At 43.2% G+C, this 25,848-nt stretch overlaps 1 protein-coding gene across 1 annotated transcript in view; it reads left to right on the top strand.

Annotated features, from left to right (window-relative positions):
• Positions 1–25,848, top strand: part of ELMOD2 (ELMO domain containing 2) — a 909,722-nt gene that overhangs the window by 175,789 nt on the left and 708,085 nt on the right. Inside the window, 1 exon segment of the mRNA XM_044061619.1 lies at positions 565–593. Within this exon segment, the coding sequence (XP_043917554.1) occupies positions 565–593 (29 nt within the window).

Genomic DNA, 25,848 nt, shown 5'->3' with positions numbered 1-25,848 from the left:
CTCATTTTTTTATTTATAGATGCTGGTTATTTTTATGGCACAGAAATATCAGCTGTGATGGAGGAGTGTTTTGGATCTAGAATGCCACAGTGAACAGAGGAGCCTCTTGATGGGGATTTATCACTGTAGAGTAAAGAGCTCTTTGGAACAGTCCCTTGGAATTACTAGAGGGTATACTGAGGTATGCAGCAGCAGCAGGAAACTTCATGTGTTTGTGTTGTGTTGTCTTGAGAGAGGGCCAGATAAAGGCACCCCAAGGGGAGTAGACAGGGTGGCAAACATTATTGCTGTGAGATAGCAGCATCTCTATTGAATCAAGCTGCAAAAGAGGAGAACCAGTCTGATAAATATACTTTAGGTGAGGATCATGACAGCCGGCTTTCAGGAAAGCAATAATAGTAAGCGATAGAGATTCAGTCTACATACAGCAGGTACTTGAGTTTGACACTGGCACAGCATAATCTAAAAGTTAGATTGCTGACCTTTTGTGCATGTAAATGAGCATGGAAATAATCACTAAAATGATTGTTCTGTAATTATAGTCCTTTTATTTTTACTTTGCAGAATTTTCACTGAAATCTTCACGTAATAAGGTAAGAAATACAGCTGCATTTGCTTTGTAAGCGGAGTCATTTGTACAAGAAGATTTTGTACTATCCAGACTGTACAGTAGTACAAAGAGCATTAACCATTGCAAAAAAAAGGCATTGTCACAATTACAGTTCATTCTAGGGTAATGGTGAACTTACTCTGTTTGATTATGGAGTATTAGGCTTTCATGAGCATCTGTTAAGAAACTGCAGACAGGATACATCACTTACAGCACATTTTGAAGGAGTTAGTATTAGGAAAAAGATGTGAAATATTTACTAACTAAAAATTGTAGTGATTTGAATTGCCAGCTTTCCAAAGGAGGCACGAGAGATACAAAACTGTAGTACAAAGAAAACTTAAAGTGAAAATCTGCAGTAACAACGTGATTAGCTTATCAGTTCCTTGCAAGGTATTGATGAATCTTCAAGGATGTCAGAAGGTGTGTGTGTTGCACACACTGCAGTGCAAGAATTGTGAATGGAGGTGACAGCAGGCAAGCTTTAGGACCAAAGAGGGAGCCACCCTATGTGTACTTTAAAAATGGTTGTATACAAAACACTGTGAATCAAGGCAGTATCATCATTTGCAGCTCATAAAGTGTTCTTGTTTAATTGTTTCATTCAGGTTTCTTGTATAAGGTGTTAATTGCTCCATGTATAAGATGTAAATATACTCTGGAAGGTGAGAAATGCAGAAAACAACTGCCCAGTGTTCTTTTGCAGCTTTCCCTTAAGCCTTTATAAGTTTTAACTATTGTACCTAGTAGAAGAGTTCAGCATTTATAGCCAGCAGGAGTGAAGGTAGGTGTGTGTGTGTGTGTGTGTGTGTGTGTGTGTGTGTGTGTGTGTGTGTGTGTGTGTGTGTGTGTGAGGAGAGTATCCGCATGGTAGCTAACAGATATGTTCTTTGCATCAGCATCTTTAGAAAATCAGAAGTGAAATCTGTTGGTGGTGCTGTTACTCTTGTTGCTTAAATTTGTTATTTTTGGGTCAATGATAATCAATTTCTTTTCCACACATGCTAATCATACCCCCCAAAAGTCTCTAATTTTGCATTAATAATTTTGCTCTTTCCTTTATAAAGTTTTGATTTTTTTTGTAACTCGCTGAAGACCACAGCAAGCCAGTATTATTAGTTTAATAATTATTTTTTAGAAAACGATTGTTTATGCAACCCTGTTGTCCTAATGACTTTTAAAAGAATCACATTAATATTTAAAAATTGCCTGTGATTTTGGGCTCCCCATTAATTTTTTTTTATTTTGTCCAGAATTATTGAGACAAGAATGGAGAAGTATTGTAGCATTTCTGGCTAAATCCTGTATTTGTGTGTCTATGCCCCAGTCAGACCATGAGTTGGATTTAAAGGGCTCAGGAATGTTTTTTTTTTCTTGTTTCTGGGCCTGTTGACAGACTGACTAACTTGATCAGTGCCTGCCATGCCCTTTCTGTTTTTTTTTTCCCTGCTTGCTTTGTCTGTTCACCTCACCATTGTATCAAGGTATGTAGACAAACTGTTTGCATTTATTTGGTCACACTATGGCTTGTGTATATGGACCAGTCAGCTAATGCTTTGGTTCAGAATTCTCATACATTTTTGTAGATTTAGATTTTGAAAATTAGCATTGAGATGTAGAATATTTGAAATAAGACAGGGTCAAAAGGTGTATTATGGAAAGCTGAAATATATGGGCTAGGAATTTGGCAATATTAATGGATGAAGGTTTCATAAACATGGGCTGAAAAAAAAAAACTTAAGTAATCATTGAATTTGAAGAGACAAGAGTGGGGCTTTATTTACCACACAACTGTTTAGTCTCCTAATTTATTGCGATAACTTGAGTAGGGAGGTGGAGAAGGTTAGGGCTTGGAGAGGCAACGTTTGTTTTGCGGCAAAGAACAATTTTTGGATACTCTGGCCAAGTTAACAGCAGTAATCACTGGTAATTGGGCAAGTAAAACATCAGTAGAAGGTACATACATTTCTTAATATGCAAGATGTCCTTTTTTAGAACATTTGCAGATTGTTTGCTATTTGCTTATTGTAAGAATTGATATGACTGTAGAATATTGGAATGAGGCTGGAATGAATGTCTTTATATTTTAATTACACAGAACTGTGCTGAACAGGTGCCAGTCCCTCCTTTATGCTCCAAATCTTCTTGTAATTTTCAGAATAAAAGTCTGCATAGACTGTAGTTCAGTTAAGAATGTTTTATTGTGTACAGTGGAGGTAGATGCCAGTTTTTGAATCAAATCGTACTGTTTCCAATAACAGTGCTGATAACTGAAACAGACTGAATTATGTCCATAGCTTTTGCACTCATTGTACTGTCCGTAAATTCTGTACTTAGAATGTCAGATCTTACTGTCTCCAGTAGAAGTGTTAAAAAACTGAAATAGACTGAATTATAATGTGTGCAATTTCTGCACTCCTTATATTCAGAATTATTTCATTCCTCCTGAGTAATATAGTTAACATTCTGGAATGCTGGGTATTTGACCTGATTTCTACACTCACTGTCGAGTGTTTGTACCAAACTTCTGTGGACTGCAGTACAATGACTTTCTGCTTATCCATCATTACAAGCTTGACTGACTCACTTCTGTGCCTAAAATATGTCTCTTAATACCAAAACCATGGAAATTTCTACACGCCTCTTTAACCTTGGTTTCCAGGCCTGTTTGTACTTACTGTACTGCACATTCTATTAGCACATTTAATTCTTATCCGTATTCCTGACTTAAGGTTACTGAAACATTCCTTTCTGTTGTATGTGCATGCAAAATGTAAAATGAAGATATATGTCTGCTTTAGTATTGCTGTATTTCTAGGCCTTTAAATGCAACCTAATCTTACACTTGTGCCATAATTAGATTTTGTGATTTCATTGTATTTGTCAATGTCTTTTCAAAGGACAGGATGTTCAGAACTTCTGTTTATTGTAAATATGCTTTCTGTATTTTTTTTTCCTTAGGGGGGAGTGGGGGTTGCCATTTATATTGTTTTGAATACACTTCCTTTTAAATCAGGAATGGGATAAAGTATTCTTGTAGATGTCCTTCCATATTACTGTTGCAGTATTCTTTACAGGAGGGATCCCCTGCCTTGGGCAGCCCAATGTTTAGCCAGTATACCAAAGCCTTTAGGTTGAAATGGATACGCCATATGTCACAGGTATGCCCCCCCCAAACAGCATAGGGCATAAAGCTGACATCCAGATGTACTATCTTGACAGCTTTTTTTCTGCCAGGGTGAACTCCATCCTTGATCATCTCTCTGAATGCTCATTTGTCTGCTGGTTACCAAGCTGCTTTCAGATAAGTGACCCATTAGGGGGGGGGGTTGTTTTTCTTATCACTATTTTTACTTGTGCAGGTTGTTGGTTTCATGTCATCCAGAAAGGGAAAATGCCAGTGTGGGAGACAGATTCCATATAAAGATCATGACGAGCAGTGTTTATTTTGCTTGGGTGCTTTCCATGATCATATATCTTGTGCAATTTGCCAAGCTTTCATCCCCAAGTCATTGCCTAGTCTGCTTTTTTTCCTTAACTACTTATTTAGAAAACCAACAACTTAAAGCTGTTGGCCAAAAATACTATGGAAAGATCCTCCCAGCCAGAGGGCCAGCCATCTGCTAAGGAGATCAAGAAGGCTTGGTCAGATTCTTTGGCTGTGTCGCCTCCATTGGATGTCTCTGATGTTCTTCGTGTTTCACTGTTGCAGTCATTACATTTGGATTATCTGCTTGCAGTAGCCCTCAGTCGGCCTGATTAACATAGTCTTGGGTTCTGCGTCGGTTGCTGTCCCTTCTTCCATGACGACAGGGGTATAAAACATGCAGCCGACGCCATTACATCAGTCTTTCTTGCCGTGCGGTGCCCGAAGCAGAAGCAGTTCGCAAGTGCCAGTCGGCCGACTCCTGAAATTTTCATTATCGAGTTTCAGAACTGAAGTCTTCAACTAAAGCTAAGTACCCCATTGGCAAAACTTTTTCTTGCTCCTTACCGATGTCAGTAAAAGTTAATAATTGCATTACTTGTGGAAAGCAAATACCTCATAAAGATTTTCATTCATACTGTATTCATTACCTATGCCCTGACCACAACGTAACTTGTTGTCGGTTTTGTGCTTTATTTAATCAGTGCACTATCCGTCGTCTGTATATTTTCGCCTCTAAATATTTCGGTTCTCAGTTTAATTATCCGGAAATGTTGTCTGGTAGCCATCCGACTAGCGGGATTCCAAAAAAAAAAAGCAAAGATAAAGTCAGAGACAGGCCGCCGAGGTCCATAACTGCCGGCGACGCTTCTCCTAAGCCAGTCGCCAGTTCGCCGGTACTCAGTGAGGTGCTTTTGCAGCCCCTGATACCCGCTACTTCTGATTCGCAGGCCTCTACTGAGACCCATTCGGAGTCCGGTATGCCGTGAGATGCTTCAACTGTGGAACCCGCGGATGTCTCTAGCTTGGATGGGTCCAGAACCGCTGTGCAGGCACCGGCTTCTGAGGGTATATTCAGGCCTACGGGCTTGCGTATTAAACCAATGCCTCCTCCTTCATTTAGGCCTAAATCTCGAACCATGCCTAAAAAACCGACGCCCAGGCCGCATGCTCAGGCCTCTATGCGTAAAAAACAAATGATAAGAATGGCTGAAGATCTTATAACTCTAATCCGGGGAAGCCAACCTCCCCCTTCTAAGAGACCTAGGACTGAAGTTGTTTATGAATCTTCTGACCAGGATTCTGATTTTTCTGATTCTTCTGATGATCTAGATTTGCCCTTATCTACGTATGAGGATTCTGTTGCAGAGGACTCTATTCCCTCTGCTTCCCCTCCAGAGGATTTTTTTTTTGGTGAAACCTTACATACTCTAAGGGAACATTTCCACCGGGAAAGCTAGGATTTTTCTGATTCAAAAAAGAGGCTTAGGGATTTCTTACTCCTGCCTCAGCATAGGCCTTTAGCTATTCCTCCTGTACTGGACATTGTTGATGCTTTTTCGGAATCTAGTTTGGCCCTTGATTCTTTGCCTCCTGCTCCCAGAAAACCTGACAGATATTACAAAAAAAAAGGGTACCGCCTAATGCTAAAGTACAGCTATGAGTAACAAGTATGGATTTGATTCATTAGAGACCTCTTGCAAGGTCTGTGCTCAGAAGGCATGCTTGGCTTAAGGAGCAATCTTTGCCTGATCATGTTAAAGCTAAATTGTTGGATGCTCCCTTAAATCGGGACCGCCTGTTTGGCAACAAGGCTGAGTAAGTTCTTAAAAAGATGGAAGATAAAGCTAAATCTACGCAAACTGTTAAAGATTTCTTACAAGTTCAGCCTCCTAGATTTAGTAGGCACTGGCCCTCTAAGAATTGGTCCTTTTCAGCCCCTTCCAGGTCTTCTCAAGCTAAACCCAGACACAGCAGAAACCCCAGGTTTCAGGCCCAGAGGACACACAAGACTAAGCAGTTTGGGGTTTCTACACCCAAACCAGGGAGTAGTAAGACTAACCCCTATGGAGAACTGTCTCAATGACTTGCTTTTAAAACTTCCAAGCACTTCCAGAGCTGTCAGACATGCTACACCTAAAGAAATCCCAATGCCTCCGAGCTACACTCCCTAGGGACCGAAACCTTGTCATCACAATAAACAGGACATGCTGGAGGGATAGATTCCTGTCCCAGAGACTTCCCATACTCTGTAACAAGCTACCCATCTATATCAAGCAAAGTTCTTCATTAGCACTCTTCAAGAAAAATCTTGATGAGTGGATGGGAAATAGGAAATATACCCTGGGGATCACTTCTGTGACTCTGCTCGACAGTAGCACAGGAAAATAACTTTCTTGGGTGGCATAAACCAGGGAACCTTGTTGGCTAGGCTTACGTAGGCCCTTGGGCCGATAGCCTATTACCTACCTATGAACCGATGAACCTATGAATGCTCCTTTAGCGGAAAGATTGGTCTGCAGGCCAAAAACTGGGAACTCATTACAAAACAAATGGGTTGTAAATGTAGTGTCCCAAGGATACAGATTTTACTTCCACACCTTACCAACACCAAGCGGGTGGCCAGATCTACCCCCAAATCAGTGGGCAGAGGCCCAAAATCAAGTAATCTCTCTCTTAAGCATGGGGGCTATTCAGTTGGTGCCAGAACAGGAAAAGGGGCAAGGTTTCTTTTCGAGACTTTTTCTGGTACCCAGAAAAGGCAATACATGGCGTCCTATCCTGGACCTTTCTACTCCAAAATTCAAGATGCTGACTCTTCACCAACTGCTTCCTATGGTAGACAAAGATGCATGGTTGGCAACACTGGACTTAAAAGAAGCATACCTGCACATCCCTATCAGGGAGTCTTGCAGAAGATATCTACGCTTCAAAGCAGGCTACATGCACTATCAGTTCTCTGCACTGCCCTTTGGCTTATCTACTGCGCCCAAAGTATTCACAACGTGCCTAGCTCCAGTCATTGCATTTTGCAGGCAAAGAAATATTCAAATATACCCATACCTGGACAATTGTCTAATTCAGGCAGAAAGCCAGGACGTACTCTTGAGTCATCTGGCATTTGTACAAAAGGTGCTAACTTGTCTGGGGTACACCATAAACGAAAAGAAATCACATCTAGTACCTTGTCATCAAATTATATTCCTGGGAGCAAGCTTGAACACAACTTCCCAGATGGCTTTTCTCACACCAGAGAAATTCATTTGACAACTTACTTCAAACTGATGGCCACAAAGATCCTGCTATCTGCAAGACAAATACTGCAAGGCTTGGGGTTCATGTCCTCCTGCATTCTACTAATTCCATATGCAAAACTGCATATAAGGAAACTGCAGTGGCATCTAAAAAACCTATGGTGTCAACATTCTCAGGATCTAGTAGCTATGATTCCTATCATACCTTGCCTACTGTTAGAGTTCCTTTGGTGGGCAGAGGCCTGCCACCAAAACAAGAGACTATCTTTCACTCTACCCCCTGCCGCCCAAACCCTACAACCGACACATCAGACTATGCACGGGGGGCTCACATTGGCAGGGAAGTGCATTCATTGGCAAATGGAACCCGTCAAATGCACCTGCATGTCAATCAAAAAGAAATGTTAGCTGTACGGAACGCTCTGACAGCCTTGAAGGACCACATTCTTCCAGGACAATTAATGGTAAAGATGGACAACACCACTGTTATGTGGCACATAAACAAGCAGGGGAGTACCCATTCTTACCCCCTACGCAGACTAGCCATGGCTCTGTGGAACACAGCCTTGAGCTACCAAATCCATCTACAGGCTCAATTCCTGCCAGGAAAACTAAATACACTGGCAGACCAACTAAGCAGAAATCTCATGGACCCACACGAGTGGAAACTGGAACCAAAGACTTTCAACATGTTAATAAACAAATGGGGGAGCCCAGATGTAGACCTGATGTTATGTGATCCTATCTCGCCTACATTCTGAATGATGGGTTCGGAGCCGATCCCTCGGCTCCGACTCGGCACGCTTATGCCAAAGAGCGAAGTCTCTTATTGGCTGAGCTTACTATATCCTAGGATGCACCACTACCAGTCCCCCAGATCTCGTTTGCCGCTTCCCTGCGAAGACGTGGTCTCGAGCTGGCTGGGCTGAGTAGCTTTTATTAACTACTTTTCTGTCAGTTTTTTGCTATTTTTTGGTCACAAAAGCTGTTTTAACGGCTATCGCTCTTTTGTAATGCGTTTGGATTGTGAAAACTGTTGTGTGTGATTGGGTTGAGTTTGTTTTGCCCCCTTACATCCAGGGCCTTCCGGACTGTCAACCTTTGAAAACTTTTCAGGGTCTCAAGTCTATAGTTGTTTAGAGTTCCCTGTCATTTACAGGAAGTGTTTGTGTTAAACTATAACTGTAAGCTTAGATTTATCATAAGTAAATCTATAGTTGTTTAATTTCCTGTCAAAGTTACTAGAATTGTTTAACATCATGTCTCAAACCCCTAGGCCTTCGGGTTTTAAAAATGTTAAATGTGGTTTTAAAATGTCTATTACTGGCGATCATTCGCTCTGTGTATATTGTCTAGGGGCAAAGCACTTGCAGGAGTCATGCAGCGTATGTCACGCTTTTTCCTCAAGGGTCCTCCAGGAGAGGAAAAATAAATTGATTCTTAAGGGTTAATTAAACCCTCCTTTGAAGAAGCCTTGGCATCCTCTCCGGCTCCGCCAAAAGAAAAGGGCTTCGGTTCCGACCAGTCCGTCGGATCCGACTGCCAAGAGACTTAGGCAGGCCTCTCCTTGCTCCAAAGACTTGAGCCGAGGTCGAACGGTCTGCCTCGATGCCACCCAGTATCGACTCCTCTGGCTTCGAGCCGATGGCTGGGGCATCGAGGCGGGTCACCGCGGCTCCGCTGCTCGGAGCCGACAAGGGTCGCCGCTCAGACACTTCCTCCTCGGCGAAGTCTACCTCGGCACCGATGGAATCTGGTGTGAGTATTCCCTCGGCGCCGATACTCATCGAGTCGCCTCGAGCCGGTCCCCTAGCCCTTTGGGGCCGATGGAGAGGCCTTCTCGAACCCGTTCTGTTTCCTCTCGGTCTTGAGAATGTCGGATTCTGATATAGACAGGGTGCTCCAAAGACTATTCCAGTCCCCAGTCTTCCAAAAATTTGTTTCGGTTCCGACCCAGTTGGCTTCGGAGCCGATGACCTGGCCCACCCATTGCCATTCCTCCTCCGACTGCTTGGCTCCGTCGGAGCAGGTGCTGTTGGAGCCGGTGGAGATCTCAGGGTCGGCTCCGACCCTTACTCCAACCCGGCCCTCGGGTCCGAGTTTGGTCGGACTTCTTCGGCTGGACCCGGGCGATGTTTGGGACCTATGCTTTCGGTTCCGAGCCTCCCCTCGGTGCTTCAGCTGCGGGACTTCCGTCGGCTATCACGGCTCGAGACCGGACACTCCCAGGATTCTGGGGTCCGGCTTTCAGGGCCATGAGGAGTGCCTTGGCCAAGTCCTCTTGACCATCTCTCCGGCTTTACCGGCACCTTCCTGGGCGTGGAGACTGGGTCTTTGGCAGTCCCCTGTCTGTAGCCAGCGGAGCCCCTAGGCCTGAGGTTACCCCAGTGGGGGTTCCCCTCCTCCTGAGGGTTCTTCGGAGTTGTCTTCAGAGGAACCCCCAAGGAAGAGATCGTGCAAGAGGAAGCACGTGGACTCCCGAGTCTATTACATCAGACACTGATATGGATGATGCAGAGGGGTCCCAGTCGTCCTCGGATGATGTCTCATTCGCAGACATCTTAGAGATCCTCAAACAACGATGCGGCTGGATATCCAAACCCCCTCTGCGGACGAGTCAGTGCTCCTCAAGGCCTTTGGAGCTCAGCCCTCCGCCTCCTGGGTGTCTCCGGCCTTCGGCGAGCTTCTGGATTTAGTTTGTCAAGAGCGTGGGAACATCCAGATACCGTGGAACCAGTCCCTTCTCGTCCAAATAAATTTTTGTCTGCTCCCCGAGAAGGAGTTCCTTACTAAAGGCGTGGCTGTAGATGCCATGGTGGTGGCATCTGCTACACAACAGGGCGTGGCAGAGGCTTCAACGTTCGTCCATCCTCCTAATAAGGAGTCTAGGAGTATGGACAGGTACGGAAGCGCACCCTGACTTCAGCGGCCTTTACCTTAAGGTCTCTGAATTATTTGGCACATTTTACCAGGCTTCAGAGGGATCTGGTCAAGGAGTTGTCAGATTCCCTCTCGGGTAACCTACCTGAGCAGCTAGCCCAGTCGGTTAGCTCTCAGTTGGCTATCCTTACGTCAATTTCTAACTCGTCCATGAGGCTCATTTCCTATGCGGCCGAAGGGGTGGGTAGAGCGGCAGGCACAGGCGTGGCTCTCGTGAACAAGCCTGGCTCCGCTTGTGTCAGTTTGCGGAGGCCTTCAAATCTTCCTTCGCCGACGCTCCCTTTGATGGGTCCTCATTGTTTGGACCCAAGGTGAAAGACACCCTTACCGCTGTGAGCAAGAGGGAAAAACTTTATCTGCCGTAGGTGCCCGTTATTCCACTCCCTTTCGGCCTTACCCCAAGGCTAAAGGAGGGGAAAATGTGGTTCCAAATCTCGCAAGTTTTTCTCCCAACAGCAGGAAGATTCCCCGTCCAGAGGCAGAGGCGGGAAATTTTTCAGGGAGACGCCGTCCCAGAGGCGGCAGAGGGCCCGCAATTCTGGGGACCGCGAGTCCTTTCGTGGCTCTTCAGCCTCCCACACGTCATGAGGGATTGCCCGGCTGTGCTGCTCGAGCCAGTCGGGTGTCGCTTTGCCAAGCACCTAAAAGCCTGGGAGTCAATCACTCAGGACAGATGGGTGCTTCGGATCATTGCCGGAGGTTACACCATCCCATTCACATACTCACCCCCACCGTCCAAGAGAATCCCGGACCCACCACCCAGTCAAAGGGAAATAGCAGCCGCAGAAGCTTTAAAGCTGCTAGAAAAAGGAGTCATCCAACCGGTCCCCACAGACCAGATCGGATCAGGAAATTACTCCAGGTTCTTTTAGTGCCAAAGACAGGGGACCTGAGGCCAATATTGGATCTCAGCACACTGAACCAATCCGTCACGAAATCCAAATTCGAATGGTCACGTTACAATCCATTCTCCCATTATTGGAGAAGGATGTTTGGATGTGCTCCATAGACCTCAAGGACGCCTATTATCACATACCGATACATCAGGCGTCCAGAAGGTATCTGCGCTTCAGCCTGGGAGTCAGTCATTACCAATTTTGCGCTCTGCCCTTTGGTCTCACCACAGCCCCAGGGTGTTCACCAAGTGTTTGGCAGTAGTGACGGCTCACCTGAGAAGTCTTGGATTCCAAGTGTTTCCCTATCTCGACGACTGGCTCCTGACTGCCACCACCAGGCATCTACTAATGGACAACCTCAAAGCCACCATCTCCCTGGGTGTTTCCCTGGGGATTACATTCAATTGGTCAAAGTCTGTCTTGCTGCCCTCTCAACGCATAAAGTTTATAGGAGCAGAGATAGACTCAAGATTGATGCGTCTTTCTTCCTGCCGAAAGGATCCGAACTTTACAGGGCCAAGTTCAAGCTCTGATCTCGAGATCCAAAGCCCCAGCCAGGATGGTTCTACAGGTTTTAGGCTCAATGTCTGCCACAGTTCTTTTAGTTCCTCTAGCAAGATTACACATGAGGATTCTTCAGTGGCTTTTGTCAACTCAATGGTCTTTTCAGGATCTTCCCCTCAATCATCACATCATGATTACGGAAATATGCAAAGGGACCTGCGCTGGTGGCTTCAGACATCCAACTTGGATCAAGGGAAACCCTTTGTCCTCCCCCCTCCAGTGGTTACCCTGACGACAGATGCCTCCCAGATAGGGTGGGGGGGGCATTGTCTGGGCAGGCTAGTTCAGGGCTCCTGGCTTCCAGACGAAGCTCTTCTCCACATCAACGTGTTGGAGATGAGGGCTGTACTTCTATCCCTACAGGCCTTACACAAGTTTCTTCCTCAGGGCATCATCGCCATCCACACAGACAACATGTCGGTGGTCTGGTATCTGAACAAACAAGGAGGGACCAGATCGTACCCCCTTTGCAGAGAGGCCATGAGAGTGTGGGAATGGGCTGTAGCTACCAACCGTTTCTTGGTAGCGACCCACATCCCGGGAAAGTCAAATGTATTGGCGGACAAATTAAGCAGGACAATTCTCTCTCCTCACGAATGGTCTCTAAACCGCACAGTAGCAGCCCAGGTTTTCAAGAGATGGGGGACGCCGTGCTGCGACCTATTTGCAACTCCACAAAACGCCAAGTGCCAAAGGTTCTTCTCCTTGATTCCACATCAGGAAGTACCAGCCATGGATGCTCTAGCACAACCTTGGCCAACAGGGCTACTTTATGCCTTTCCTCCAATTCCACTCCTTCCCAAAGTTATTCAAAAAGCTTCTCAACTGGGGTCTTTAATGATTCTGATTGCCCCATACTGGCCTCGTCAGATATGGTTTCCTTACCTGAAGAAGCATGCAGTGGACGATCCGTGGACCTTAGACCTGATTCCGGACTTGCTAATCCATCAGTCGGGACATTGGCATCAGTCCCTTCAATCCTTGAAATTGACAGCTTGGCTCCTCCACTTCCGACCTTAGTTAGAAGGCACACACTAGATCGGAAGTTGTTCACATTTTATCTTCGGCCCACAAACCCACCACTAACAAATTGTACCTCAGTAAGTGGAAGAGGTTTGCTATCTGGAAGCTCAACTCAAGGGCTTAGACCCTATCACTGCTCCTGTCCCAGAGGTTTTGAAATTCTTAACATCCCTGTTTAATCAGGGATCTTCTGTCTCAACCATTAAAGTCCAACTAGCGGCTATCTCTAAATTCCACGAATCCATGGATCCTCCTTTGATGAGCAGCAGACTATGCAAAACGTTCATTAAAGGTGCGAGTCTATTAAGACCACCAGTTTTTCATCCTGCACCTCTGTGGGATCTTGATTTAGTGCTTCGCGCATTAACATCTCCCCTTCGAACCGGCTGCTACATGCGAGTTAAAATATCTGTCTTGGAAAACGGCATTCTTAGTGGCTATTACTTCTGCAAGAAGAGTTTCAGAGCTTCAAGCCCTGTCTATTAAACCACCGTACTTGATTTTCCACAAGGATAGAGTATCACTTAGGCCTAATCCATCCTTTGTCCCAAAGGTCTGTTCTAGTTTCTGTCTTCAACAATCTCTAGAGCTACCAGTTTTCTTTCCAAAATTCTCCAATGAAGCAGAATACACTCTCCATAAATTGGATGTTCACAGGCAATTACGCTTCTATTTAGACAGGACTCAGCAACTTCGTAAGTCAGACCAGTTGTTTGTGTCCTTCTCAGATAATAAATTGGGCCAAACCATCACAAAAGCCACTATCTCAAAATGGATCAGAGATTGCATAGCTCAGGCCTATTCTTGTTGCAATAACCAACTTACAACATCTATCAAAGCTCATTCTACCAGAGCTATGGCTACTTCTATAGCCTTTCATTCCAAGCTCGCTATATCGGAAATTTGTGCTGCGGCTACTTGGTCCAACCGCACACTTTCATTTCCCACTACAAATTAGATGTGGCATCTAAAGGACGAGCATCATTTGGTTCCACGGTACTCAGGAGTGTTTTCCAGTGTGCCACCCAGGATTCAGGTGCTAGGGCCGCTGTCCCATCATTCAGAATGTAGGCGAGATAGGATCACATAACATCTTTTAGTTATGTACTCACCATAACTTCAGATGTTTGGGATCCATCTCGCCTACATTCCTGATACCCACCCTCCTTCCCCCTGCCTTGGAGATCAGAAGAGATTGAACGGTTTTGAGTTCTACTGTTTTATCTTGTTTCATCTGACGATGTTATATAAGCAGGGCGTGCATGTGTGCATGTATGCGGACAAACTAGATCTGGGGGACTGGTAGTGGTGCATCCTGGGATATAGTAAGCTCAGCCAATAAGAGACTTCGCTCTTTGGCATAAGCGTGCCGAGTCGGAGCCGAGGGATCGGCTCCGAACCCATCATTCAGAATGTAGGCGAGATGGATCCCAAACATCTGAAGTTATGGTGAGTACATAACTAAAAGTTTGCCTTCCCCCAGAACTACCAATTGGACAAAGTCTGCACAAGGACTCCCCACAAACAAGCTCGGAAAGTGGATGCTCTGTCCTTCAGCTGGAAAAATCTATCAGTTTATGCCTTACCCCTCTGCCTCTCCTTTCCAAAGTACTACTAAAGATTAAACAGGACAAACCAAGGACGATACTGATTGCACCAGACTGGCCACACCAACACTGGTACACCCTCTTGCGCAGTGTGTCACTGCTGGCTCCATGGCACCTGCCTCAGACCCCTACTCTGCTGTCCCAGCACGAGGGCCAGATTCTACACCCTCCGCTTCAAACCCTGAGCCTGGCAGCCTGACTAATTGCCTAATCTCTCCGTTACCATCCCTCAGTAAACAAGTGTTGGATGTCATTTTGGAGGCAAGGAGGCCTAGTACTACAAAATCTTATGCTGAAAAATGGAAAAGATTCTGTGCCTGGAACCAAACTCAAGGGATGGGCACAGCAGCACCCAACTTACCTCAGATTCTTCAATACTTAACTGAGATGCTTCACAAGGGCCTTTCTTTTTCCCCCCATCAAAATTCCCACCTCAGCCATTTTAGCTCATTGCAACACAGAACCACCCCCCTTCTCTCATCCACTGCTCAAGCAGTTTGTCAGAGGGGCAAAAAACTTAAGACCACCCAGGAGAGCCCCAACTCCAGCCTGGGACCTTAACTTTCTATTGGAAAAACTCACTCTTCCTCTTTTTGAGCCAGCTGCAAGTGCAGAGTTAAAATTCATTTCTTGGAAAATAGCCTTCCTTTTAGCAATCACTTCAGCAAGAAGGGTATCTGAATTACAGGCCCTTATGGCAGTGGAGCCTTTCATCATCTTTCATGCGGACAGGGTGTCCCTCAGGACCAGTCCCTCCTTCATGCCCAAGGTGGTATCCAGTGTGGCTCTTAATCAGTCCATTCATTTGCCAACCTTCTTTTCTAATCCACAGAACAAAGGGGAACAGATACTGCACTCCTTAGATGTGCACAGACAACTTAGATTTTACTTGGACAGGACTAAACCTCAAAGGAAATCCGAACAACTGCTGGTGGCATTTGCTGCAGGGGCAGAGGGGAAGGCTCTTTCAAAGCAAACCATTTCTAACATTGCATTCATTTCTGCTATAAGCACCATGGAAAACCTGTCCCACAGGGGATTATACCCCATTTAACCAGGGCTGCATCTACCTCTACAGCCTTTCTCAGAGGTGTCCCTACCAGGGACATCCTAGAAGCTGCTACCTGGAGTTCTGTGCATACTTTCACCAAGCATTACCATTTGCCAATTTTCTATAAAGCCAGAGATGGCTTTGCCACTGCAGTCTTGCAGGGCCTTATAGCTGGTCCTAATGCTATCTAAATTCCTTCTCCCATCCTTCGCTTTGGGGAATATACCCAAATGTGATGACTGCAACAGTGAAACACGAAGAACATAGTATAGTTGTGTGCACTTACCATAAATGTAGATGTTTGAGTGTATTCACTGTTGCAGTCCTGGTTACCCCCCCCCCCCCTCAGCCCCCTAACTTCTTTTGGCTATACCTCTACTTTCCTTTACTATGCTTAAAAGCTTTTTGGTGTATTTGCTTTTTTGTTGGAGGTATACCAGTGCATATATATGTTTAATTGTTTCCCATTAGGGGAGCACCTGACATCTGGGGCAAGAAAAACTGATGTAATGGCTTCGGCTGCATGCTTTATATCCCTGACTACCTGACGTCACGGAAGATGAGACAGCAACTGATGCAGGACCCAAGACTTTGATAATCAGGCCGACTGAGGGCTACTGCAAGCAGATAACCCAAATGTGATGACTGGAACAGTGAATACGCTCGAACATCTACATTTATGGTAAGTGTACACAACTGTACTTTTTCTTCCCAGATTTCACTATTAAAGGTTAATGTATGCTGCATTTGCTAGATCTTCATAGGCACCTATGTTTTTACCTTCATAGAACAAAAGACATAATAAAAGAGTCAATTATTTGTTTCCTTCTCAGAAAATAGATTGAGCCTTCTAGTTACTAAGGTGACTCTAGCTAAATGGATTATGAACTGTATCTTGTATATTTACAAGACCTATTAGAGTTCACTCCACTAGAACATTGGCTACCTGTTCAGTTTTTCACTCTAGAGCGTCCATGGATGATATTTGCACAGCAGAAACCTGGGCTACCCCTCATACCTTTATTACTCATTACAAGCTAGATTTGATCTCTAGAGGTAGGGCCACTTTTGGTTCAGTGGTTCTGCAGAATATCCTTTCTTAAGGCTACCCAGGAGAATAGTAGCTGGGGACTCTGTCCCACACGCAAGGATAAAATGAAAATTGACAACATCAGATAAAATAGCTGTGTACTCACCGTAATGTTCCATCCGTGTTGTCCATTTTCATTTTTTCCTCAAAAACCCACCCACCATCCCCCTGTCCCTTTTTGGCTTCTAGATGAGCGAGTTGACCTAAATTTGTTTATTTGCTATTATGAAAGCTAGCAATGGTTTTACCCTTATTTGAGGTAATGTCCTAATCTATTATTGTCTGATTACAAGCAAACAAGATCTGAGGTGATTGGGACAGATGCATTATGGGTAAGGGAGGGTGCTAGAGAGTTTATTTGATTGCCACAAGCTATTGCAATGGCTGAATCAGATCCAAGGTTTCTGATCCGAACCACATGTGAGGAAAAAATGAAAATGGGCAGCACAGATGGAATGTTATGGTGAGTATATAACTATTTTTTAATACTAATCCCTCTCCTCCCAACAACTATGGGGAAGCTTTTGATAAGTTTGGAAAAAAAAATCTATGCTTCTGCAACTTTTTTTTTTAGAATTCTCAGCAGGCAGGCTCATATATAAAGTTTTATCCTGGCTAACTGTTAAAAGTTTAAAGTCACTGTTTCTTCCTCTGTGAGAAATTTCCTTTGTGTAATTTGGTTTATTCTGTTTCACTACTCATTGTTTGACACAATTTCCCATTTGGGTGTTATATATAAACTCACAAAATTAGGCATAAATCCCTCCGTCACCAGAAGGATAGTGTTACTCGTCTGGTCAGGATAAAACAGATGAACATTCGTGGGTTCTGTTCAAGCAGCTTTATTGCACACAAACCCATCAGAAATGAAGCTTTGTAGCTTAAACTTAAATAACCTTATAAACAGACTGACTACCAGACTCATACATGTTAACACTCTGGCAGTTCTCTCAAAATGGCACTGTTGCCTGCACGTGCTACCATACCTCTCAACCTCTTAGCTCAAGAAATATGGACAAAACCAGACAAAATGGGGGGACAAAAGCCCAAAAATAGGGACACATTTTAAATATTGCTCTTATAAACACAGAAAGTTGCTAGAATAACAGGATTTGTGTTAGTGTGCATTTTCTGAAGGTTGTGAAGTCTGAAACTCAAATACATGTCATTATTTAGTGACTTTAATCCTTAGATTATACCAGCGATTTGACAAAAAAAAAATACAAATTTTATGCAGAACATACCAAAAATATGAGGAAAACATCTGGACATTCTGTGAAAATCTGTACAGTTCAGAGGTGTGCGTGCTACTTCTGGAAATGTTTCTTAAAGGTACGTACACACAGTCTGTTTTACATCCTCCCTCTTTGAGAAATAATTATGTAATAAATGACAGTATTCAATCACCTGCAATTTACAGAAATGATCTTTTGACATGCAATCATACAAAGGCAGACACGTCTAAGTTGCTGTGTATTTTACACTAGGCCTTGAAGTACGACCTGATCGTGTAACATAAAAGTCAGAATTGGATCTAGCAACAGGGACTGTCTTCAAGCAGTGTTCAACTTGGGGGAACATCATGGGCATCATCAGGAACGGGAATGGATACTGTGACATGTTCTTCAGTAAGAACATTGTCAGGGTTGCTCTGAGATCTAGAGTCAGTCTGTATCACCGATACGATGCTGCAATATCATTTCTGATACAGGAAGAAGATGTCTGCGGTTTCTCCTGTACTCTGTACCCTCAGATTCCACTAAGTAGGATCTCGGCTTGGTACATATACCTCTCACTTGACCAATTAGATCAAAGCCTTTCGCCCTTTGCATCCTCACTGTCTCTCCTCCTTTTAATGGACAAAGAAATCTGCTTGTTTTATCATAGCTGGACTTTTGAGAAGAACGCTTCTTAAAAAGTTGGGCTTTGTTTGCTCTGTTGTTTTTAGTATTAGGCACCAACAAACTAGAACTGATAGGCAAAGTTGTTCTGGTTTGCCTAGATAGGCGAGCCAAGTAGATTGTCACAGGGTGTATTTCTGAGATTGAGTAAATTCAAGAAGATATTGGTATTGTCACTCTTTGATCTCTCCAGTAATTGCCTTGCACTCTGTACTGCACGTGTAGCAAAGCCGTTTGACTGTGGATATTCAAGACTGCTAGTAACATGGATGAAGTCCCACTCTTTTGCAAATCTCTGAATCAGTTGACTGGTAAACTGAGAACCATTGTCAGAAATAACTTTGTGTGGACTACCATGGACTGAGAAATGATGTTTCATCTTAGTAATAACTGCTGTGGATGTTAGGTAGCAAATCGATTTCAAACCAGTTCGAATAAGAGTCTGCCAACACTAAGTAATGTAGACTATTCCACTCATATATATTAGTTGCTGTTGTTGACCAAGGTAGTTCAGGAAATGGGGTTGGCTGAAGTGGCTCTTTTTGCAAATGCGGCTTAGTACTGTTGTACACTGAACAAAATGAAAGCACTTTATCAATGTCTTTTGCTAGTGAAGGCCAAAGTACTTGTCCTCTTGTCCTTCTTTTGGTAGCATCAGAACCTGGGTGGCAACACTGTAAAATCCTGGTGCATTCACGTTGTAAGGAAGTAGGAACAATCACTTTGTGACCTTTGAAAATTATGCCATCTTCCATGAGCATCTCATCTCTGTATGCAAAATAAGGTTGTAATTCTGGCTGGACACAGGATTCCTTTGATAGCCATCCTACAGTGATGAAATGGATAAGCTTTTGCAAAATTGAATCAGTCTTTGTATGATCTCTCACCTTATCAAGTCTCATGGTAGAAAAATGATGCACTTCCATGACATCAGAGTCAAAATTCACAGCATCTAGCTGTTCCGTGGTATTTCTGGGTGATTTGGATAAGGTATCAGCCAGATAAAGAAGTTTACCTTTTGTGTAGACCATTTTGAAATTGTACTTTTGCAGTCTAAGCATCATTCTTTGTAGTCCTGCTGGAATGTAATGCATAGGCTTTTTTAAAATGGTAACAAGATTGATGATTAGTTTCTATTTGGATTGCTTGACCCCCTGTTCATTCACAGCCTCACCTCAGGCTTTGTCCCTAGCAAATGGTGCACTGCTGCAGTCATCCCTTCCCATAAAGGGGGAGCGACTACAGACCCTAGGAATTATCGCCCCATTAGCCTGACAAGTCTGATATGTTAGGCTATGAAGAAGGATTATGTCCAAAAGCTCTGCTGTGTTTTGTCATTAAAGTGGTTTTTCCTTGATTGTCTGCTTGCAGTACTTTGGCACTTTTGATATTTGTTATATATTTGCCGTGAGGATTTTCCACCATCAAGGTCCGTCTTGCAGCCTGCTAGTCTGATATGGCAAGTGTAACTGTTTCTGTTAAGTCTCTAATAAATGTTGAGACAAATCCTTTATTAACTTTTGCTGAGGAAATGAATCCTGTAATTGTGGATCCTGCTGTACCTGACACAGATGCTGTCTCTGAATTTAACAAAGTGTTACAAACATTAGAAAGAAAGGCTAACACTTTTAAACATTTGCAATGGCAACGTTTAGTTTTTAGCATACATGGACAGAGGGATTGTTCCCAGAGGGCTCGATTCTTAAAATGCCCTCATATGGGAACGCATACCCAGAGCTGCTAAAAAAGTGGCAACAGCTGAATATCCAATTAGGCTTGGACTATATGTTGCTCATGAATGAGTATTTTTTATCTATAGAGGAAGACCTGAAGAAAGATATTTGTACCCTTGAAAATGATATATTGGCTATGCCTATCTTTTCAAATATCTCTAACCATTTTCATGACATGGTAGGGAGACTACAAACTTTGGATGCCAGAATGGAAGCAACTAAAAAACGAAAACTTGTTCGTGACATCAATGATTTTGGCAGAGGGAATATCTTCTCTTGGCCCAGGGAGAACGTCTCTATAAATAACAGCAATAGATCCAAAATGAATACTGCGCTCATAAAGTCAAAACAAGAAGTAACCTGGATACTTTGGACGATATTAGCGACGTTAATGCAGTTTCTAATGAACAGAATAAAAGGCATGTAGTACAACCCCCATCTGAATCTGCGAATGGTTTGACCCGTAACGCCAGCCATAGGGGCAGAGACTTCTAATTCCTGTGTAACACCTGCGGGTGATCACAACGCCTGGAAATACAAATGATGAGGTGGGAGGAAATCACAGCAACTAACTTTTAGTTTTGCTTCAAAGCGTTTTCACTGGGCGATCTGAAACCGTGAAAGAGCGACCGGCGACGCAGAGGAATTCCCCAGTTGTGCGCTCAGAGGCATCTAATAAAGGAAGCTCAACAGCCCTTTAGGCACAGCCAAGATGGGCGAAAATAATTAAAGCGTTGAATTTATCAACGTTCCAGCTACAAGAAGCCCATATATCAGTACTTTCAAAGGGCTTAACTTTATTCCTTCAGGTGGAAATGACCTGGTGTCTGCACTAACTGACTTGAAAAAATTCACCAGAATGTTAAACTTAAAGTTATTGTTTGGTCAATCATCTGTAGTAAAAAGAGGCTTTAAGCGCCTCAGTACTTTTATACCTATTGCTGTACCAATAGTGAAGGCTTTTCATGATTTGTGTGAAGTACAAATTAGGCAATTGTATGATAGTAGTAATAAGAGTAAAAGGAATGAGTACAACTTGACACTGGATGAGTTTAAAGCATTTAAAGATCTGTGCTCCTGTAAAGAAATAATAATTAAACAAGCTGATAAGGGAGGGGTAGTGGTGCTCATGGAACGTGACAAATACTTAGATACTATGTCCTGTTTGCTGGAGGATACTACTGCTTTTAAACGCAATACTGGCATGGATGTAAAAAAATGTATATCGTATGTTAATATGGTCATCTATGACTTACAGCTGCAGGGTCAGATAGATCTTGATTTATTTAATTATTTAACAGTTCCTTGTCCTGTGACACCCCGCCTATATGGAATACCCAAGATCCATAAGTCAATCATGGATCCACCTATGAGACCCATTGTCTCAGGAGCAGGTTGGGTGACCGAACCCCTGTCAGTTTATTTACATGGTCAGTTACAACCTTTTTGAATAATTGTGATTCAGTTCTCGTGACACATTTGATATTTTACAGAAGTTACGAGTAAGCTATGACACTGAGAAGGAACAAATGATGAATAATGAGTATTATTTGGTAACTCTGGACATTGTCTCTCTTTTCACGGTCATACCGAATGATGATGGGATTGACCTTTTGAGAGATTTTTTGACTTCATGTCCAAACCCTGATTATGGTAAAATAGAAACGTGGTGTAGCCTTCTAGATGTGGTTTTAAAGAATAATGTTTTCCTCTTTAATGAACTTACGCATTCTTCAGCTCACTGGTGTGGCTATGGGTACTTCCATAGCCAACACCTATGCTAACCTAGTGCTCTACCAGTGGGAAAGTAAGCATATTTTGAGTGATCTAAACCCTTATAGACAACATATTAGATTTTTCCAACGTTTTGTAGACGATTGTTTCCTACTTTGGAAGGGCAGCTTGGACATATTGAATATGTTTTTGGACTATTTGAATAGAGCTTCTTCCTTTCTAAAGTTTAAAATGAGCTGTTCCAAGACTGAAATTGTGTTTTTGGATGTAGAAGTTATATTTAAGGATGGACATATGAATACTAAGTCACATAGAAAGGATGTGTGTGCTGGTAGATACACCCACTTTCATAGCATGCATGCACCACACATCTTTAAAGGTATTGTGAGGTCCCAGTTAGGAAGGTTGAGTAGGCTTAACACTGATGACTGCTGTTTTGAGTTACAATTAAAGGATATGTTAGCGGATTTTTCTGCTAGTGGATATGATAATGTCCTACTCTCTGTGGAGAAAGATAAGGTGATGCAGGAGAGGAAGACTAAGTTTGCTCCTACCTTCCTATCTGACCCACTGGAGTCAGATGCCTTACCTATGAATAGTGCGAATGTGCGTATGGGCGTGACTAGATATGTAACTGCATATAGTCTTACAACACCATCCATAAAGCAAATAATATTTAAGAACTGGTTGATACTAATGGCTTCAAATGAACTAAAGGCCTTATTGGGTGATGGACCTTTATTTGCCTATAGGAACATGAGAACTTTAAAAAAATTCATTATGTTATAAGGATTTTTCTACCAACATTGTGAAAGCTTTCCTCTAAGTATGGTACATGTAAATGCCACAATTGTTCATGCTGTGGAGATATTTTGACACAGGAGTGACCTTTTGTTCATCCAGTAACAGGAAAACTTTTAAATTTTATGTTTCAGCTACTTGTCACACAACACATATAGTGTATTTGGCTACCTGTGTGTTATGCAAATCTTTTATGTAGGCAAAACCACTTTCGTAGGTTGAAAGAGAGGATTACAGAGCATAAGTCTGAAATTAGAAGATGTGTCAAAACAAATGCTTTATATAAGCATATGTTCGATTGTGGACAAGATCATGTTTTTAAATTCAGGGTTATTGACATTGTTTTCCCCTCCCCAAGAGGTGGTGATATAAATAACTTCTTAGAAATTAAAGAATATGAGTGGATTTTAAGGTTTGCTGGTGACCGTTCTCCTGGCTTGAACAGTATGCTGAGCCTTAAACCAATTTTGGTTAAGCTCAGTAGATTGAATTTATAATTATGTATATTGTTTCTACAATATGAATTTTATAATATGAATTTTATGTGTAACTTTGATTATTAATCATATTAGCAAGCTGAATTTTAAATTATTTAAATTTTTGTTATGTACTATAGAATCATTGCTATCTGTGTTGTTTTAACTTTGCCTTATTGAGTGATACTTATGGTCATGTGATTTTTGGGCTGCTAACCACATGACTACTTTGGGCCTGTATATAAGATGAAAGAAATTTTATAAGTTTGTAGTATTGAAGAAGATTATGTCCGAAAGCTCTGCTGTGTTTTGTCATTAAAGTGGTTTTTCCTTTTGGATTGTCTGCTTGCAGTACTTTGGCACTTTTGATAAATCCAACATCATAGCAGACAGGCTCAGCAGAGCTATTCTCATGCCTCACAAGTGGTCTCTGAATCAGGTAGTTGCAGATCTCATCTTCCGCAAGTGGGGACAGCCTTGCTGCGATCTGTTTGCAACCCCCCTCAACACCAAGTGCAACAACTACTTCTCCCTTCTACTGCTTCCCGGTCATCCTCCCAGAGATGCTGTAGTCCACGATTGGCCTCAGGGACTTCTTTATGCCTTCCCGCCCTTTCCTCTTATATCCAAACTTATACAGAAAGCGACTTTGTTAGGCTGCAAAATGATCCTCATTGCTCCTTACTGGCCTCGACAGATTTGGTTTCCATTCCTGCACTGTTATCTCCTTGAGCAGCCCTGGATCCTGGATCCTATTCCAGACCTCCTGATTCATCAATCAGGAGAGCTGCATCGATCCCTCCAGACCCTCCAGCTCACAGCTTGGTTGATCCAATTCCAACCCTAGCCAGGCTCCCCAGCATTTCCCCAGCTGTGCGTGATATTATTATATCCTCTCACAAATCAGCTACTAGGAAAACATATGCTAGTAAATGGAAACGTTTCTCTTATTGGGCAGAGGCTAGGAGCATAGATCCCTTTTCAGCCCCAGTTCACGAGATCTTAGAATTCCTAACTGAGATTTTTCATTCTGGATCCGCTTCTGCCACAATCAGAGTTCAACTAGCAGCCATTTCTAACTATCATATTGGCTTTGCTAATCTAAATATCATGTCTCATAAGCTGTGTAAAGCCTTTCTTAGAGGGACTAATCTCCTTAGGCCCCCAGTGAGAGATTCCCCCTCCTCCTTGGGACCTTAATTTAGTATTAACCTCCTTGATTAAGCCCCCTTTTGAACCTGCGGCTTCGTGCTCCCTTAAGTTTCTGTCTTGGAAAGCTCTTTTTCTGGTAGCTATTACTTCAGCCAAACGTGTATCAGAACTTCAAGCACTAAGCGTTCATTCTCCATACTTAATTTTTCACAAGGATAGGGTAGCACTGCAAACTAATCCATCCTTCCTTCCTAAGGTATGTTCAGAAAATTATCTAACCCAATCCATAGACCTTCCAGTGTTCTTCCCTAACTACACCAACAAGGCAGAATACAAATTACACCTTTTGGATGTGCATAGACAATTGCGCTTTTATCTGCACAGAACTAAGGATGTAAGGAAGTCGGACCAACTCTTCCTTTCCTGTGCTAAGGGTAAACAAGGACTTTCAGTTTCCAAAGTGACCCTGTCTAGGTGGTTGTCTCACATTATTGCCTTCATTTATCAACTAAGGAACAAAGAATTGGCTGGCAAACAGAAAGGACATTCTACTAGGGCTTTAGCTACCTCTGTAGCCTTCCAATCTAGATTACCCATGGACTCTGTGCTGCAGCCACATGGGCAAATCCTCATACCTTTATTTCCATTACAAGTTAGACATGACCCCCAGGAATAGAGCTAACTTTGGTTCCACTGTTCTGAAGAGTCTGTTCCAATGAGCCACCCAGGATTATAGGTGCTAGGGACGCTGTCCCAAAAAGCAAGAAAAGAAGGCGAGATAGACAACTTAACATAAAGAAGTTATGTACCTACCATAACGTTCCATGTTAGTTGTCTTCATCTCCCGTTCTTTCTTGCGTCCCCCCTCCATCCCCCTGTCCTATTGGACCGAGAGGAATTTAGATTTCATCAGCTGAGTTTTTCTGGTTTGCTTCCTCTACTGATTTAAAGAGTATAACAGATATGCCCAACCTATTAGTTTGGTCACGTTATTCTTGATATGTCTGGGGTTAGCTATTACAAACGAGATCTGGGTAGCTAGCGCTAGGCATCATGGGATAAGGGGTAGCCTCGAGCCAGTAAACAGCTCTCGAGCTATAGGAGATGGCCAAGTCGGAGCAGAGGGTCGGCTCCGAGCCCAACAAGCAAGAAAGAAGGCGAGATGAAGATAACTAACATGGAACATTATGGTAGGTACATAACTTCTTTTTCCTTAACGGTTTCTGCCTAACCTATAAGGTACTCTCAAATCCAGCCCTGATGGAAATGTTACACATTTGCAAGACAAAGTGCATGAGGATTACCTGAGCCAAGGATCTAAACCTGCTCTGTGACATGAACAAGACATGCTAAGAGAGACAGATGTGTCTAAGATTACCCCTTCTGTAGAACAGGCTTCGTATTCACATAAAGCAGAGCCCTTCCCTGACCCTCTTCAAACACAGTTTGGATCAATAGATGGGGAATTGTAAATTCACTCCTGGGGTGGGCTCATGTCCCTTATGGACAGGTGCAGTCTGTAAAATACTCAAAGGCATAGGTACAAACCTAAGCCATCCTCTCTAGCCCTTGGGGATCAAAAATATGGC

Source organism: Protopterus annectens, chromosome 2.part0, assembly GCF_019279795.1.
Source record: "Protopterus annectens isolate FY-2018-M chromosome 2.part0, PAN1.0, whole genome shotgun sequence".
NCBI lineage: Eukaryota > Metazoa > Chordata > Ceratodontiformes > Protopteridae > Protopterus > Protopterus annectens.
Note: the sequence above shows the minus strand (reverse complement) of the source record. Positions and strands in the feature narration are given on the sequence as shown.